General features: G+C 42.9%; 2 protein-coding genes across 4 annotated transcripts in view; one reads left to right on the top strand and one right to left on the bottom strand.

Annotated features, from left to right (window-relative positions):
• LOC138670471 (uncharacterized) overlaps positions 1-5,096 on the bottom strand; it is a 42,739-nt gene extending 37,643 nt beyond the window's left edge. For both annotated transcript variants that reach the window (XM_069757852.1, XM_069757851.1), the window contains exon 1: positions 5,006-5,096. In XM_069757852.1, the coding sequence (XP_069613953.1) occupies positions 5,006-5,015 (10 nt within the window). In that variant the 5' untranslated portion in view covers positions 5,016-5,096. The remainder of the gene's footprint in view (positions 1-5,005) is intronic.
• SLC9A7 (solute carrier family 9 member A7) overlaps positions 1-12,606 on the top strand; it is a 142,191-nt gene that overhangs the window by 3,560 nt on the left and 126,025 nt on the right. The gene's annotated exons all lie outside the window — the stretch shown is intronic.

Here is a 12,606-nt window from a genome sequence, read left to right as displayed (position 1 = left end):
TTTTGACAATTACTATATTGTGATGATTCGACAGCAGGGTCAGAGCGTCTCCAAAACAGCAGCTCTTATAGGGTGTCCCAGCTAGGCAGGGCTTCTGTCTAGTCAGAGCGGTCTTTCTTGTTCATGCACTTTCCTCTGCAGACATCAGGTGTTTTTTTTTTTCTTCTCCTTAGGGCCCCTTTCCACTTGTGTGAGAAAAAAACGGTCCGATTTACGGACCGAAAAAACGGATGTAACGTGTGCGATTGTCATGCGAGTGTAATGCGATTTTTTTTTTTTTAATCGCATCATCCGTTTTTACATCCATATGCAATCCGTTTTTTTTCTCTGCAACTATTTTTATACAGTCATTTACAGGACTATTTACAGTGTTCTGTGCCACAGAATGGTAAGGTATCCGTAAAAAACGGATGGAATACGGATGGTCCGTATTCCATGCGTTTTTTTTCTCGCACCCATTGACTTGCATTGGCGAGTCTCGTCCGAGAATCTCAGCAATACGCAGCATGCTGCGATTTTTTTTCTCAGCCGACACAGATTTTTCTCAGTCCGATTTCGGCTGGGAAAAAAATCGCAAATGGAATGTCACCTATTGAAAAACATTGGTCCGAGTGCAATCCGATTTTTTTATCGGATTGCACTCGTCTGTTTTTCTCACAAGTGGAAAGGGGCCCTTACCTGTAGTCCTTTTGTTACATATGGCTTCTGCAGAGCCTGTGTAGGCCTTGTCCATGCACCATATCACTGTCAGTATGATATGCACAGCTAGTATACAGTATAACTCCAGGTAAGCCCACAGATCTGGCAGTTCACTGTAGGATCCACCTAAGATCTCATGTTAACCCTGCCTGACATCTTTTGCTATCACAAAGGGTTGGATGGTAACATGTAATCTTTTGCCTGGAGATACGCCTATTCAGATCGCTGTGTTTATTTGACTGTGTACTATCCATATTTACTGTAGGCCATGCACAGATTCTACTTTATAGGGCTATTCTCATGTCCTCATCTATTATTATGGTCTCCATAAAAAAAAGATAAAACATGATGGATGGAGACTTGTCCAACTCTTTTCTGATTTGTGAATCAAACTCGCCTGTTCAAGTGCATCGGTCTATAAAAAATACAGCACACTGATAAATCTGCTGCTGGGAGATGCGTTTTTTTGTCATATAAAAGAAAAACTGATGAAATATAAAAATGTCTGATAGATGCGGTCCCACTTCTGCCTGGAGAGGTGACCACCATGTGTTATGGGAGTTCTGTATAAAACCTACTGCACTTGTTTGCCTGTCTACAGAACTCCCATTATGGAGAACACATGGGCTGCCGGCCACCTCTCCTTTCATGTCAGATTATATCACCTGTCGGCAGGTGGACGTTTGCTGTATGTGTGCACTGTGGACCGCGCATGGTGATCACATGTACCCATTATAGCCAGTGCCCATGTCTCATATTCCTCATGGATCAATGGTGTGCTTGGGGGAATAAACACGGCCTACATTACTTTGGTCTTTTTTACGGACTAGACTAGTGCAGGTAAGGCTTCTTTCACACTAGTGTCGGAATCTCCCCGTCGCAATGCGTCGGGGAGAGATTCCGACGCTAGCGTTTAACGCTTTGCACAATGGGTGCAGCGGATGCATTTTTCCGGCGCATCCGCTGCCCCATTGTAAGGTGCGGGGAGGTGGGGGCGGAGTTCCGGCCACGCATGCGCGGTCGGAAAAAGCGGTCCGTCGGGAGAAAAAAACGTTACATGCAGGGGTTTTTTTTCCCGATGGTCCGCCAACGCACGACGCATTCGTCGCAAGACGGATGCGAAGTGTGCAAATCCGTCGCAAATGCGTCGCCAATAGAAGTCTATGGGGAAAAAACGCATCCTGCAAGCACTTTTGCAGGATGCGTTTTTTCTGCAAAACGACGCATTGTGACGGATTTACAAAAAACGCTAGTGTGAAAGTACCCTAAATGGCAGGCAGCTCATCCGATCTGTGGACACGCACACTGAGCCATTCATGTCCGCATTTTGCAATGAGACAGGCCTGATTTTTCATGCAGCCATCTGAGCCCAGCCTAAAATTTTACACATACACAAACTACTAGAGCGGCACTAATGTTCTCATTTCAGAAGCCCTTCCCCAGTGCAGTCTGGTCTGGATTAATGGACAAGTATGAGTCCTGACTCCTCAATTATCGGCCTCCATTGAATAAAACTGTTTATGGCGGTGTGCGTTTGCTAATTTCTAATGCCACATGCAGTGTTAGGCCGGCTTCACACTTGCGAGTTTTACGGACGTAAGAGCGCAGAAACTACGTCTGTAAAACTCACAATTATTCTCTATGCCTCTGCTCCTATCTGCCGTATTTTACTGATCAGTATTATACGGCTTTCTACGGCCGTACAAAATCGCAGCATGCTGCGTTTGTCACCGTACTGCGCAAGAAATACGCCAATGAAAGTCTATGGAAGCGTGAAAAATACGGATTACACACGGACAAGCAGTGTGACTTGCGAGGAATACGCAGCGCTGTTAGAGAGAAAAGCCGGCAATTCAGTGCGGTGTACAGTAAAATCACACTGACAGCTTACAGTAGAATAGGTAGAATAAATGTGTACACATAGAATAGGTATATATATATATATATATATATATATATATATATATATATATATATATATATATACACATATACATATACATATACATATACATATACATATATATATATATATATATATATATATATATATAATGTCAGTGAGACACATATATGTATATATATTAATATTTATTCCAGCGCTATACAGCTTGAAATCCGGTAATTCAATTACCGGCTTTTTCTTTCTCCTTCCTAAAACCCGACATGATTTGAGACATGGTTTACATACAGTAAACCATGTCTTCTCTCCATTTTTTTTGCAGATTCCACACTACTAATGTCAGTAGAGTGTATCTGCAAAATTTGGCCGTTCTAGCTCTTAAAATAAAGGGTTAAATGGCGGAAAAAATTGGCGTGGGCTCCCGCGCAATTTTCTCCGCCAGAGTAGTAAAGTCAGTGACTGAGGGCAGATATTAATAGCCTGGAGAGGGTCCATGGTTATTGCCCCCCCCCTGGCTAAAAATATCTGCCCCCAGCCACCCCAGAAAAGGCACATCTGGAAGATGCGCCTATTCTGGCACTTGGCCACTCTCTTCCCATTCCCGTGTAGCAGTGGGATATGAGGTAATGAAGGGTTAATGCCACCTTGCTATTGTAAGGTGACATTAAGCCTAATTAATAATGGAGAGGCGTCAATTATGACACCTATCCATTATTAATCCAATTGTAGTAAAGGGTTAAATAAAACACAAACACATTATTTAAAATTATTTTAATGAAATAAAAACAATGGTTGTTGGAGTATTTTATTCTACGCCCAATCCAGTCACTGAAGACCCTCGTTCTGTGAAAGAAAAAACATAATAAACCAACAATATACTTACCCTCCGCAGATCTGTAACGTCCAACGATGTAAATCCTTCTGAAGGGGTGAAAACATTTTGCAGCAAGGAGCTTTGCTAATGCAATGCTACTCCTCGCTGCAAAACCCCGGGGAATGAGTCTAAATATAGATCAATGAGCTATATTTAGCTTCATTTGCGGTGAGGCGCCCCCTGCTGGATGTTCATAGATCGTGGGAACTTACCTAGAAAGCTCCCAAGCTGTATAGCGCTGGAATAAATATTAATATATATACATATATGTGTCTCACTGACATATATATATATATATATATATATATATATATATATATATATATATATATATATATATATATATATATATATAATGTGTATATATATATAATTTTTTTTTTCTTTCTTTTTGGGACACATGGATCATTTCTATAGCGGTATGTTGGTTTTGCAAGCCTGCGAAAAAACCACGCAGTACGGATGCCATACGGATTACATACGGAGGATGCCATGCGCAAAAAACGCTGACACACCCTGCCTACGGAGGAGCTACGGACCACTATTTTCGGGACATTTCAGCGTATTACGGCCGTAATATACGGACCGTATTTTCATACGCTGAGTGTGAAGCCGGCCTTATTGGGGGACTTCTACTGGCCAGCTCTGATCACTTGCCCCTCAATCATTGGTCATGTTCTAGACCAGAGTGTGGTGTCGTAAGGGGGCGGCATCTTTCTAATTAGGAAATCGGCGCTATACTAGTAATTGCATTGTTTTTATCTGGAATAAATGAATTTCGATGCACATATATAAAAAGATTGGCTTCTTTCTAATTAATTTTAAGAACCATTTCCACATCATAACTCAGATTAGATCAGTACTGTCAATCATATTGACATATCTAATGTTAGTGTGCGTTGATGTGTAGTCCTATATTTCGTGCAGTGTGGCAAAAGAAAAAAAAATCCAGTAGTAAAATAGTAGTTTTAGTAGCAAAATTGCCCAGGCATAAATAATATGAAAAAAGGTGTGGTAAAACTGCATGTCAGGGCTGGCCCTGCAACGTGTGCATTAACCCTGAATGGAAGTCGGTACTGTCTACATTCTGCATTCACGTAATGCATTTGTCAGATCGCTTGGCAGATTATAAATGGAGGTACAATTAAAACATTGTAGTTCACCTCAAATTGTGCAACAAATCCATCATACGCAGGCTCGAGAAATGAGCAAAACACTAATTTGTCAAGTGAAATGATCTTTTTGGGTGGCCCAAAAGATAAGCTTTTGGCAGCACATCCTGTGTAAGCAGGAGCTGTGCTGCAGAAAACAAAGGCAGCCTATGTGCACTGAATGATCTACTACTGATTTGTAATCTCCTGTGTAAACAGGCTATGAAACCACAACTGATCACCAAACCGGTACCTAGCCGATCAGCGATCGTTTAGTGGAGAAGGTCGTACAGCTAATTTATTACCTACAAAAATCTTCACTCCCCCTCCTTTTATTTAACAGTTAATACATGCAAGACCTATTTTCTCAAGACCTACCATAAAACATTTAGGAGTTGACCGCTTTTGACTCCTCCACAGAGATCTCCATACTGCCAGGTCTGCTATACACAAGTAGATCTATACCCCGTGTAGACTGAAACAAATGACCACTTCCGTTATTCGTATGAAGCTGATTGAGCTGTCACTTCCTGCTTGTGCTGTTTCAGCTCAGCCTGTATCTGATGACATACCCGCTGTTTTGAGGAGAGCAAATTTAGTCATCTATATTACTATGTCTAGTGCTGCCTGGCATTTACCAGACTTGTGCTCGTTCACATTCTAAGCAGCCTCCATGCGTGTCTCAGGAGCTGATGATTTTAAAAACAAAAGGCATATAAAAAAAATCTCATTTAAGTCCCGCCCACTAAATGTTGCCGCCTTAGGCACCTGCCCCCTGGTTCTATTGGCGCATACGTCCCTGCTGATTTGTAGCTGTTGGTCCAAGGATTGACAACTTGGTTTTGAACACTCAAGGCTCAATGATTCTCATGGGAAGTAAAGATACCTACTGTAATACAAATTGCTGAAATGGATAATGCTGATTATGATAGAAAGATGTCACACATGTAGGTGAGGCAGCGTGCAGGGCTGAACTTTGTCCACCACCTAAAGCCCCTACAGTGGGCCCTTCCACATCAGAACTAGGTCTTGAAATTGTAGTAGAAGGTGGCCTGTGCTGATGTATGACATTATTCTTTTCATCTGGTAGGTGAGCTGGAAAAACTAGTACTACCAATGGAGGCTCCACCTCACAATTTCCAGGACTTGGAGCCCATTTCTTGATGGTATGTAAATGAGCAAAACCACATTGCTGACATTACAGCACAAGTCAGCTGACTTGTGTTGCCTGAAGCATGGGCACCATGAGTGGGAGACCGGCTCCATTATTGTAGCCATGTATATTTCACTCACATGCTGTGGTGTTTCATAGAAAGCATACTTTGGGACAGCGGGCCGATAACGTGACAAGAATTACTAGTCTAAGAGGCCAGTCCCAGTCTTTTCCTTTTTTGTTTTCTTTTTTTTTCCCTGCCTCGTTCTGTTTGACTGACAGATCTCTCCCTATGTACACACAGATATAGGGAGAGACTTTTCAGTCTAAGGGAACAGAATGAGGAGAAGCTGCTAGGATCCTGCCTCTTGGACTGGTTGTCCTAATCCAACTTGGCCATGCAAATCAGTGACTGCTTGAAAAACATCAGACCGTACTCGGATGACATCTGAGTGCAGTTAGATTTCCACGAACCAACACCATGGAGTAGATGGAGAATTTTTTCTACACTGTGATAACACTGATCACAGTGTGATTTGCATAATTGACCCGATTCTCTTGGATGTGAGAATATACGCTCGTCTGCACCTGCCCTAATTGTGTCTGGAATACATTATAGACTATCCGACAGCATTCACATACAGTAAAGAGAAAGCCAGCTCACCTAGTGCTTGAAGTCCATCTTGCATGGAACCACGTGGATCCACAACAGATAATATACTCAAGGAAAAAAAAAGTTGTTGTTTCAGCATCTGGTAAAATAGTTCTTTCTTTATTTTAAGTCGATTAATAATAAATAATATTCTTTTATTTTTATATAGCGCTAACATATTCCGCAGCGCTTTAAAGTTTGCACACATTATCATCGCTGTCCCTGATGGGGCTCACAATCTAAATTCCCGATCAGTATTTCTTTGGAATGTGGGAGGAAACCGGAGTACCTGGAGGAAACCCACGCAAACAAAATTAACAAAAATTACAATGGCTTGAAGTTGTGATAAGAACGCAAGTGAGCGTTCGAAACTCATCTTGCTCCCTTGCCCTGTCTATGCAACCATTGTAATTTTTGTAAATTTTTAATGGACTTAAAATAAGGAAAGAAATATTTTACCAGATGCTGGAACAACTTTTTTTTCCTTGACTATCCAACTGCACAATCCACAAAGGAGATCCAGTCACTTAAAGAACAACTCTCTCTTTTGAATTATATAGGGGGCAAACTTTGACCTCTAAATACCCTAGCGATCTACAAACTAAATGGATATTGCCATTTGCCATAGGTGTACAACATCTGGCTACAAGACATACAGTCTGCCTTTACAACTTTCAGAGAGCAAAGCTCCTTCTTAAGACCACACTGAATTGGCGTGGTGCTGTAATAGAATATCACTGTTTCTTAGTGGAATATTTAGGGTGGAAGAAATTTCACGATCAGCTGTGAGTAGTATTTAAAAGTGGAAGTGGTTTGGAACCACTGCAACGCAGCCATGAAGTTGCAGATCATGTAAAATTACTGGGTGATGAGGCACATAAGTCGCAAACGCTCTACTGATGCAATAACTGCAAAGCTCCAAACCTCCTCTGTCGTTAACATCAGCACAAGAATGCATAGGGAGCTTCATGATATTCGTTTCCATGGCTAAGCAGCTATCTCCTAGCCTGTATCTCTAAGCACAATGCCGTTGTCATGTAGTGGTACTCCTGGATTCCTAAAGACTATGCACTAACTGCAAAGACTGCCAAAAATTACAGGCAGGGTCATCCATACAGCCTTGAAAGGCATTGGCTGTAGTGTCACATTAAAATATTGAAAAGAAAGTGTAGTTGTGATACTCCTACACTGATAAAGGCTCTGTTCTACACTAAAAACCCACTCAGGCAAGACCATAGCGGCAGGGCAGCCAAACATCTCCAAGGCATAGAGGGACAGCTTATGCCAGGTGTCAAGCATTGACACCCAATAGTTGAAGGTTGCAGAGGAATTTGGGAGTACGATGCTTTGGTTGGCCAGGTATTTCTTGACCATCTTTAAAAACGTTTCCCTCCTTGTCATAGAGACCGGTCATTGGAGCATGGATGCTGGGAGGGTGTCATGAAGGCCTAGGCCTTTGACAGTGTACCCATGCCTCTGCTGTACCTGGTGTGTGTCTCCCTCACCTCTCCTTCTTATTTGGGGAAGGAAGCTTACTCTCTGATTCTAGTGTTGTCTTATGGAAATATTTTTCAACATATTTTCCTCAATGGCCTTCCGCAATAGCACCATTTTAGTTGACATCTCCACCTCAGGAAGGAGAGATGCAAAGTTCTCCTTGTAACCTGGGTCTAGCAGGGTGAATAATCAGTGCTCTTTTTTTGGCCAAGATGAATATAACGCGAGGGTCACCGGAAAGCCAGCAGTACATAAAGTCTGCCATATGTGCCAAGGTCCCTACAGCCAATACTTCCTTGTCTCCACCATGATGACAATTCTCCCATCTCCTCCCTCTCTTCCTCCTCATTCCCCTCCTCAGCCCATTCATGTAGGAGAGATGGGAAGAATCTTGTGAGAGGACTAGCCTCTGGTGCGCTAGCAACCATCTCCTGTTCCTCCTTCTCCTCCTCATTGTTACCAAATCTGCGCTAAGCAGCTGTGAATCTTGGCTGGATAGCATCTTTGTCTCATATCTTCCTCCATCTCTACCATGTATAGCTTCATATTTATTTAGTTGTGAGCAACGACTGTTTAAGTAGGCACAGAAGCGGGATAGTTGTGCTGACTATTGCATCATTCATCGCCATTCACCATCATTGTTGGGTCCTCAAAGTCTTGAAGAACCGCACAAATGTCAGACATCCATGCTCTCTGTTCAGTTATGTGCGGAGGCTGATGAGAATACCAACGAGTGTGTTGGAGCTGGTATTCAACAACTTGCCTCTGCTCACACAAAGCCTTGCCAGCATGTGCAGTGTGGAGTTGCAGCGCATGGTCATGTCCCACACCGGTCAGTGAGCTGGCATTTGCTGCTCACATGGTGTACCTTGACCAGAAGCTATAACAAATCTGAGTAGGTTTTCAGAAACCGCTGAAGCACTAAGTTGTACATGTGAGAGCTTGCCGAGCTTCATAACCGTCACCAGGTTAGTCATTATTGCACACCATGCCATGCTCGCTTGTTCAGTGGCGAGGCCACAGATCTGTCTGGTCTGTTATTCCCTTCAACAACTCTGCGGCAGTGTGCTGCTTGCCTAGTAGACAAATTGGCTTCAGCAGTGCCTGTTGCAGTGCTGTAGAGAAATTGCATGAAATATTGTGGCATCCAAGTTCTCCCATTCCCCCTTGACTAAATTATAAATTTGGTGTTAAAACAGTATTTCAGTGGAAAAAAAAAACATTTTTGTTCTCACATCTAAATGTTATAATAAAGTTTTGTGACTCACCTGTAGGTTAAAAATGCTCAGTACACCCCTAGATGAATTTCTTGTGGGGTGTAATTTCTAAAATGGGGTCACCTGTGTGGCGTTTCTGCTGTTTTCGCATGTCAGGACCACTCCAAATGCGACATGGCATTCACTATTTATTCCAGACAAATTGCGCCCTTTCCTTTCCTAGCCTTGCCTTGTGCCCAAACAGAAGCGTTTGACCACATATAGGGTATCATCTTGTTCGAGAGAAGTTGCATAGCCATTTTCACCTAATAAGCATTGTGAAAATTACAAATGTAGGGTTAAAACAACATTTTCGTGAAAAATAAAAAAAAAACCTCTCCATATGACAACTTTATCAAATTCTATGCAGTACCTAGGGGTCCAAAATGTTTACTGTACTCCTGGATAAAATCTTTGAGGGGTATAGTTTTCAAAATGGGGTCACTTGTGGGGGGTTTCCACTGTTTAGGCATATAAGGGGCTCTCTAAAGGCGACATAGCGTCCTCAGACCATTCCATCAAAGTCTATGTTCCAAAACATCACTCCTTCCTTTCCGAACCTTGCCATGTGCCTAAACAGTAATTTTCCCCAACATATGGGGTATTGACGTACTCAAAAGAAAATAGAACACAAAATTTGTTGTGCAATTTCTCCTAAGAATTTAAAGTTGTTAAAATTGTGACATTTTCAAAATTTTCCCCAAATTTCCGATATTTTCACAACTGCAAGTCATATCAAACAAATTTGACTGGTATTATGAAGTACAATATGTCTTAAAAAACGGCCTCATAATCACTTGGATCTGTTGAAGCGTTCCAGAATTATCACCTCAAAAAAATTGACCCTGGTCAGATTAAAAAAAAATTGGCCTGTCATTAAGGTCAAAATTGGCTCCATCACTAAGGGGCTAAAAAAAAGTCACAACCTGGTGACCACCTGACTTTTTCACAGAGAAATTCACGAGTATTTCAGGTGCTGCTGATCTGTCCCCCTCATTGCTGCTGTCCTCGCTCTGCATGCCAGCTTCCCAGGTTGGGTCAGTGATTTGTGTTCCCTGTTCCTCCTGACTTGGTGACTTAACAACATGACTTATCGGCAACTGTGTCTCATCATCATCTACCTCCTTAGACAAAATTTGTCGTTCTCCACCGTCAACTTCTTATAACCCTGACTGCTCTAAGTTTTGTTCATCACTAAACAGCATGTCCTCCTGTCCCTCTTTGAACATGGAGGGCAAGAGGCCATAATCAATAAATTATGTAAAGTACTCTTCGGAGTGTCCTAGTGTGGAATAACTGGTCTCCTGGGACTCAACATGGTGGGAGGAAGGCTGATCAGGGTGAGGATTAAGTGATCCAGACTCTTGGCTGGTGAGACTGGACAGTGTGGAAGACTGGGAGGTGCTGGCAAGCATGTTAGAAGCTTTATTTGCTATCCAACAGACCTTAAATGAGGATGGGTCGGTCGGCCACGGGTTTCAGAGCCGCATCTTGAATATTTTAAAGAATATTGAAGTTCAAGGTCGGTCATTTTTGACCTTCAGGATGGCCGGCGGTTTAGTCGGAGTGGTAAACCCTCTCCGCGCTAAGCTCCGCCCCCTTCTGGGACGCGATGATGCCGGATGTGTTCATTGCACACATCCGGGATCATCGCACCCCACACATGGGGCCCTGTGTTATACCTTGCGGCGCCGCAGCGGCGCCGCAAGGTATACGGACATGCTGCGATCTTTAAAAGACGCGCTGCATGTCCGGAGTCGCAGGGCTGCCGCGTGCGTGTTACCACGCATAGTGGAGACGGGATTTCATTCAATCCCCTCCACTCTGCTGTAACATCTGGACGCTGCGTGTTTGACGCTGCGTCTCTGCAGCGTCAAACACGCAGCGTTTACTGCACGTGGAAACATACCCTTAGGGTATATTCACACTACCTATTTTCTGTTTGTTTTTTAGCAGGTCCTTTCTGAAAAACACCAGAAAAACTGTTCACAGAAGGCTCGGGAGAATCTTCCTGTTCATTTCTATAGGTAAACAACTTGGCATTCTGTTGAGGTTTTTTTTTTTATATTTACAATTCAGGCTTTCAAAAACACCAGGGGTTTAATAGAAGTGACACACACATCCATTATTTAGGTGGTTTCCGCTCCATTACTTTACAATTGAAGTCAATTTTGATTAATTAAAAAGAGAAGGAAAAAAGCCCAGTAAGGGGCCTGATTTTTATCTGTGTTTTTTTTTTACTTGATCTTCATCAGTGCTTGGTCATTGTTTTGAATTTCACCATCAGTGTTTCATCTGATTTTCTTGTACGAAAAAATAAATTCCAAAGCTTCTCCTATTCATTAGTGTCATGTAATTCACACATCCAACTTTTCCATGTACAAAAAAAACAGACCGATTTTTTATTTCCCCCCCCCCACCCCCCCCTGACCAGAGGGTGGTCCGAGCGTCATCAGTTTTACTTGTATGTGAAGGAAAAAAGTTTCACTACTTTCTCCTTCCTGACAGTGCCTGATGACATGCAAGCATGTTTTTTTTTGTTTTTGTTTTTTTTTTCACTGACCCGTTTACTTTCATTTCTAATATTAAACCAAAACCCTCAGATCGAAACCGGACCTGTCACTTCCATTTTCACGGACCTGTGAAAGGCTTAAAGACCATTCTTGGGTACGAGTGCTATCTGAAAAACACAGATAGAACTTGTACATGCACAAGTAACCCGATGTTTACCCTGGATACCATCCTAAAAGTAAAAAAAACAAACACTACATACTTACCTACCGCTGTCTGTCCCCGGCGCTCTGCTTCTCTGTACTGGCTGTGAGCACAGCGGCCGGAAAGCAGAGCGGTGACGTCACCGCTCTGCTTTCCGGCCGCTGTGCTCACAGTGAGTGCAGAGAAGCAGAGCGTCGGAGGACAGACAGCCGAAGGTAAGTATGAAGCGTTTGTTTTTTTACTTTTAGGATGGTAACCAGGGTAAACATCGGGTTACTAAGCGCGGCCCTGCGCTTAGTGACCCGATGTTTACCCTGGTTACCAGCGAAGACATCGCTGAATCGTTGTCACACACGCCGATTCAGCGATGTCAGCGGGAGAGCCAGCGACCAAAGAAAGTGCTGGCCCTCTAGCCCTGACCAGCGACATCACAGCTGGATTCTGATCGCTGCTGCGTGTCACACTGAACGATATCGATAGCGAGGACGCTGCAACGTCACGGATCGCTAGCGATATCGTTTAGTGTGAAGGTACCTTAAGGATTGACACGGATGGCAATGTGTGCTGTCAGTGATTTTTCACAGACCCATTTTTCAGATCAAAAACATGTTTCTGGCTACAAAAAATCACAGACATGTGAACTGCCACATTGACTGTAATGGGTACGCGTTCTCAAGGCTGCCACTAGGAATTTCAGGGCCCCACT

Source organism: Ranitomeya imitator, chromosome 3, assembly GCF_032444005.1.
Source record: "Ranitomeya imitator isolate aRanImi1 chromosome 3, aRanImi1.pri, whole genome shotgun sequence".
NCBI lineage: Eukaryota > Metazoa > Chordata > Amphibia > Anura > Dendrobatidae > Ranitomeya > Ranitomeya imitator.
This window is presented reverse-complemented; position numbering and strand designations above follow the sequence as displayed.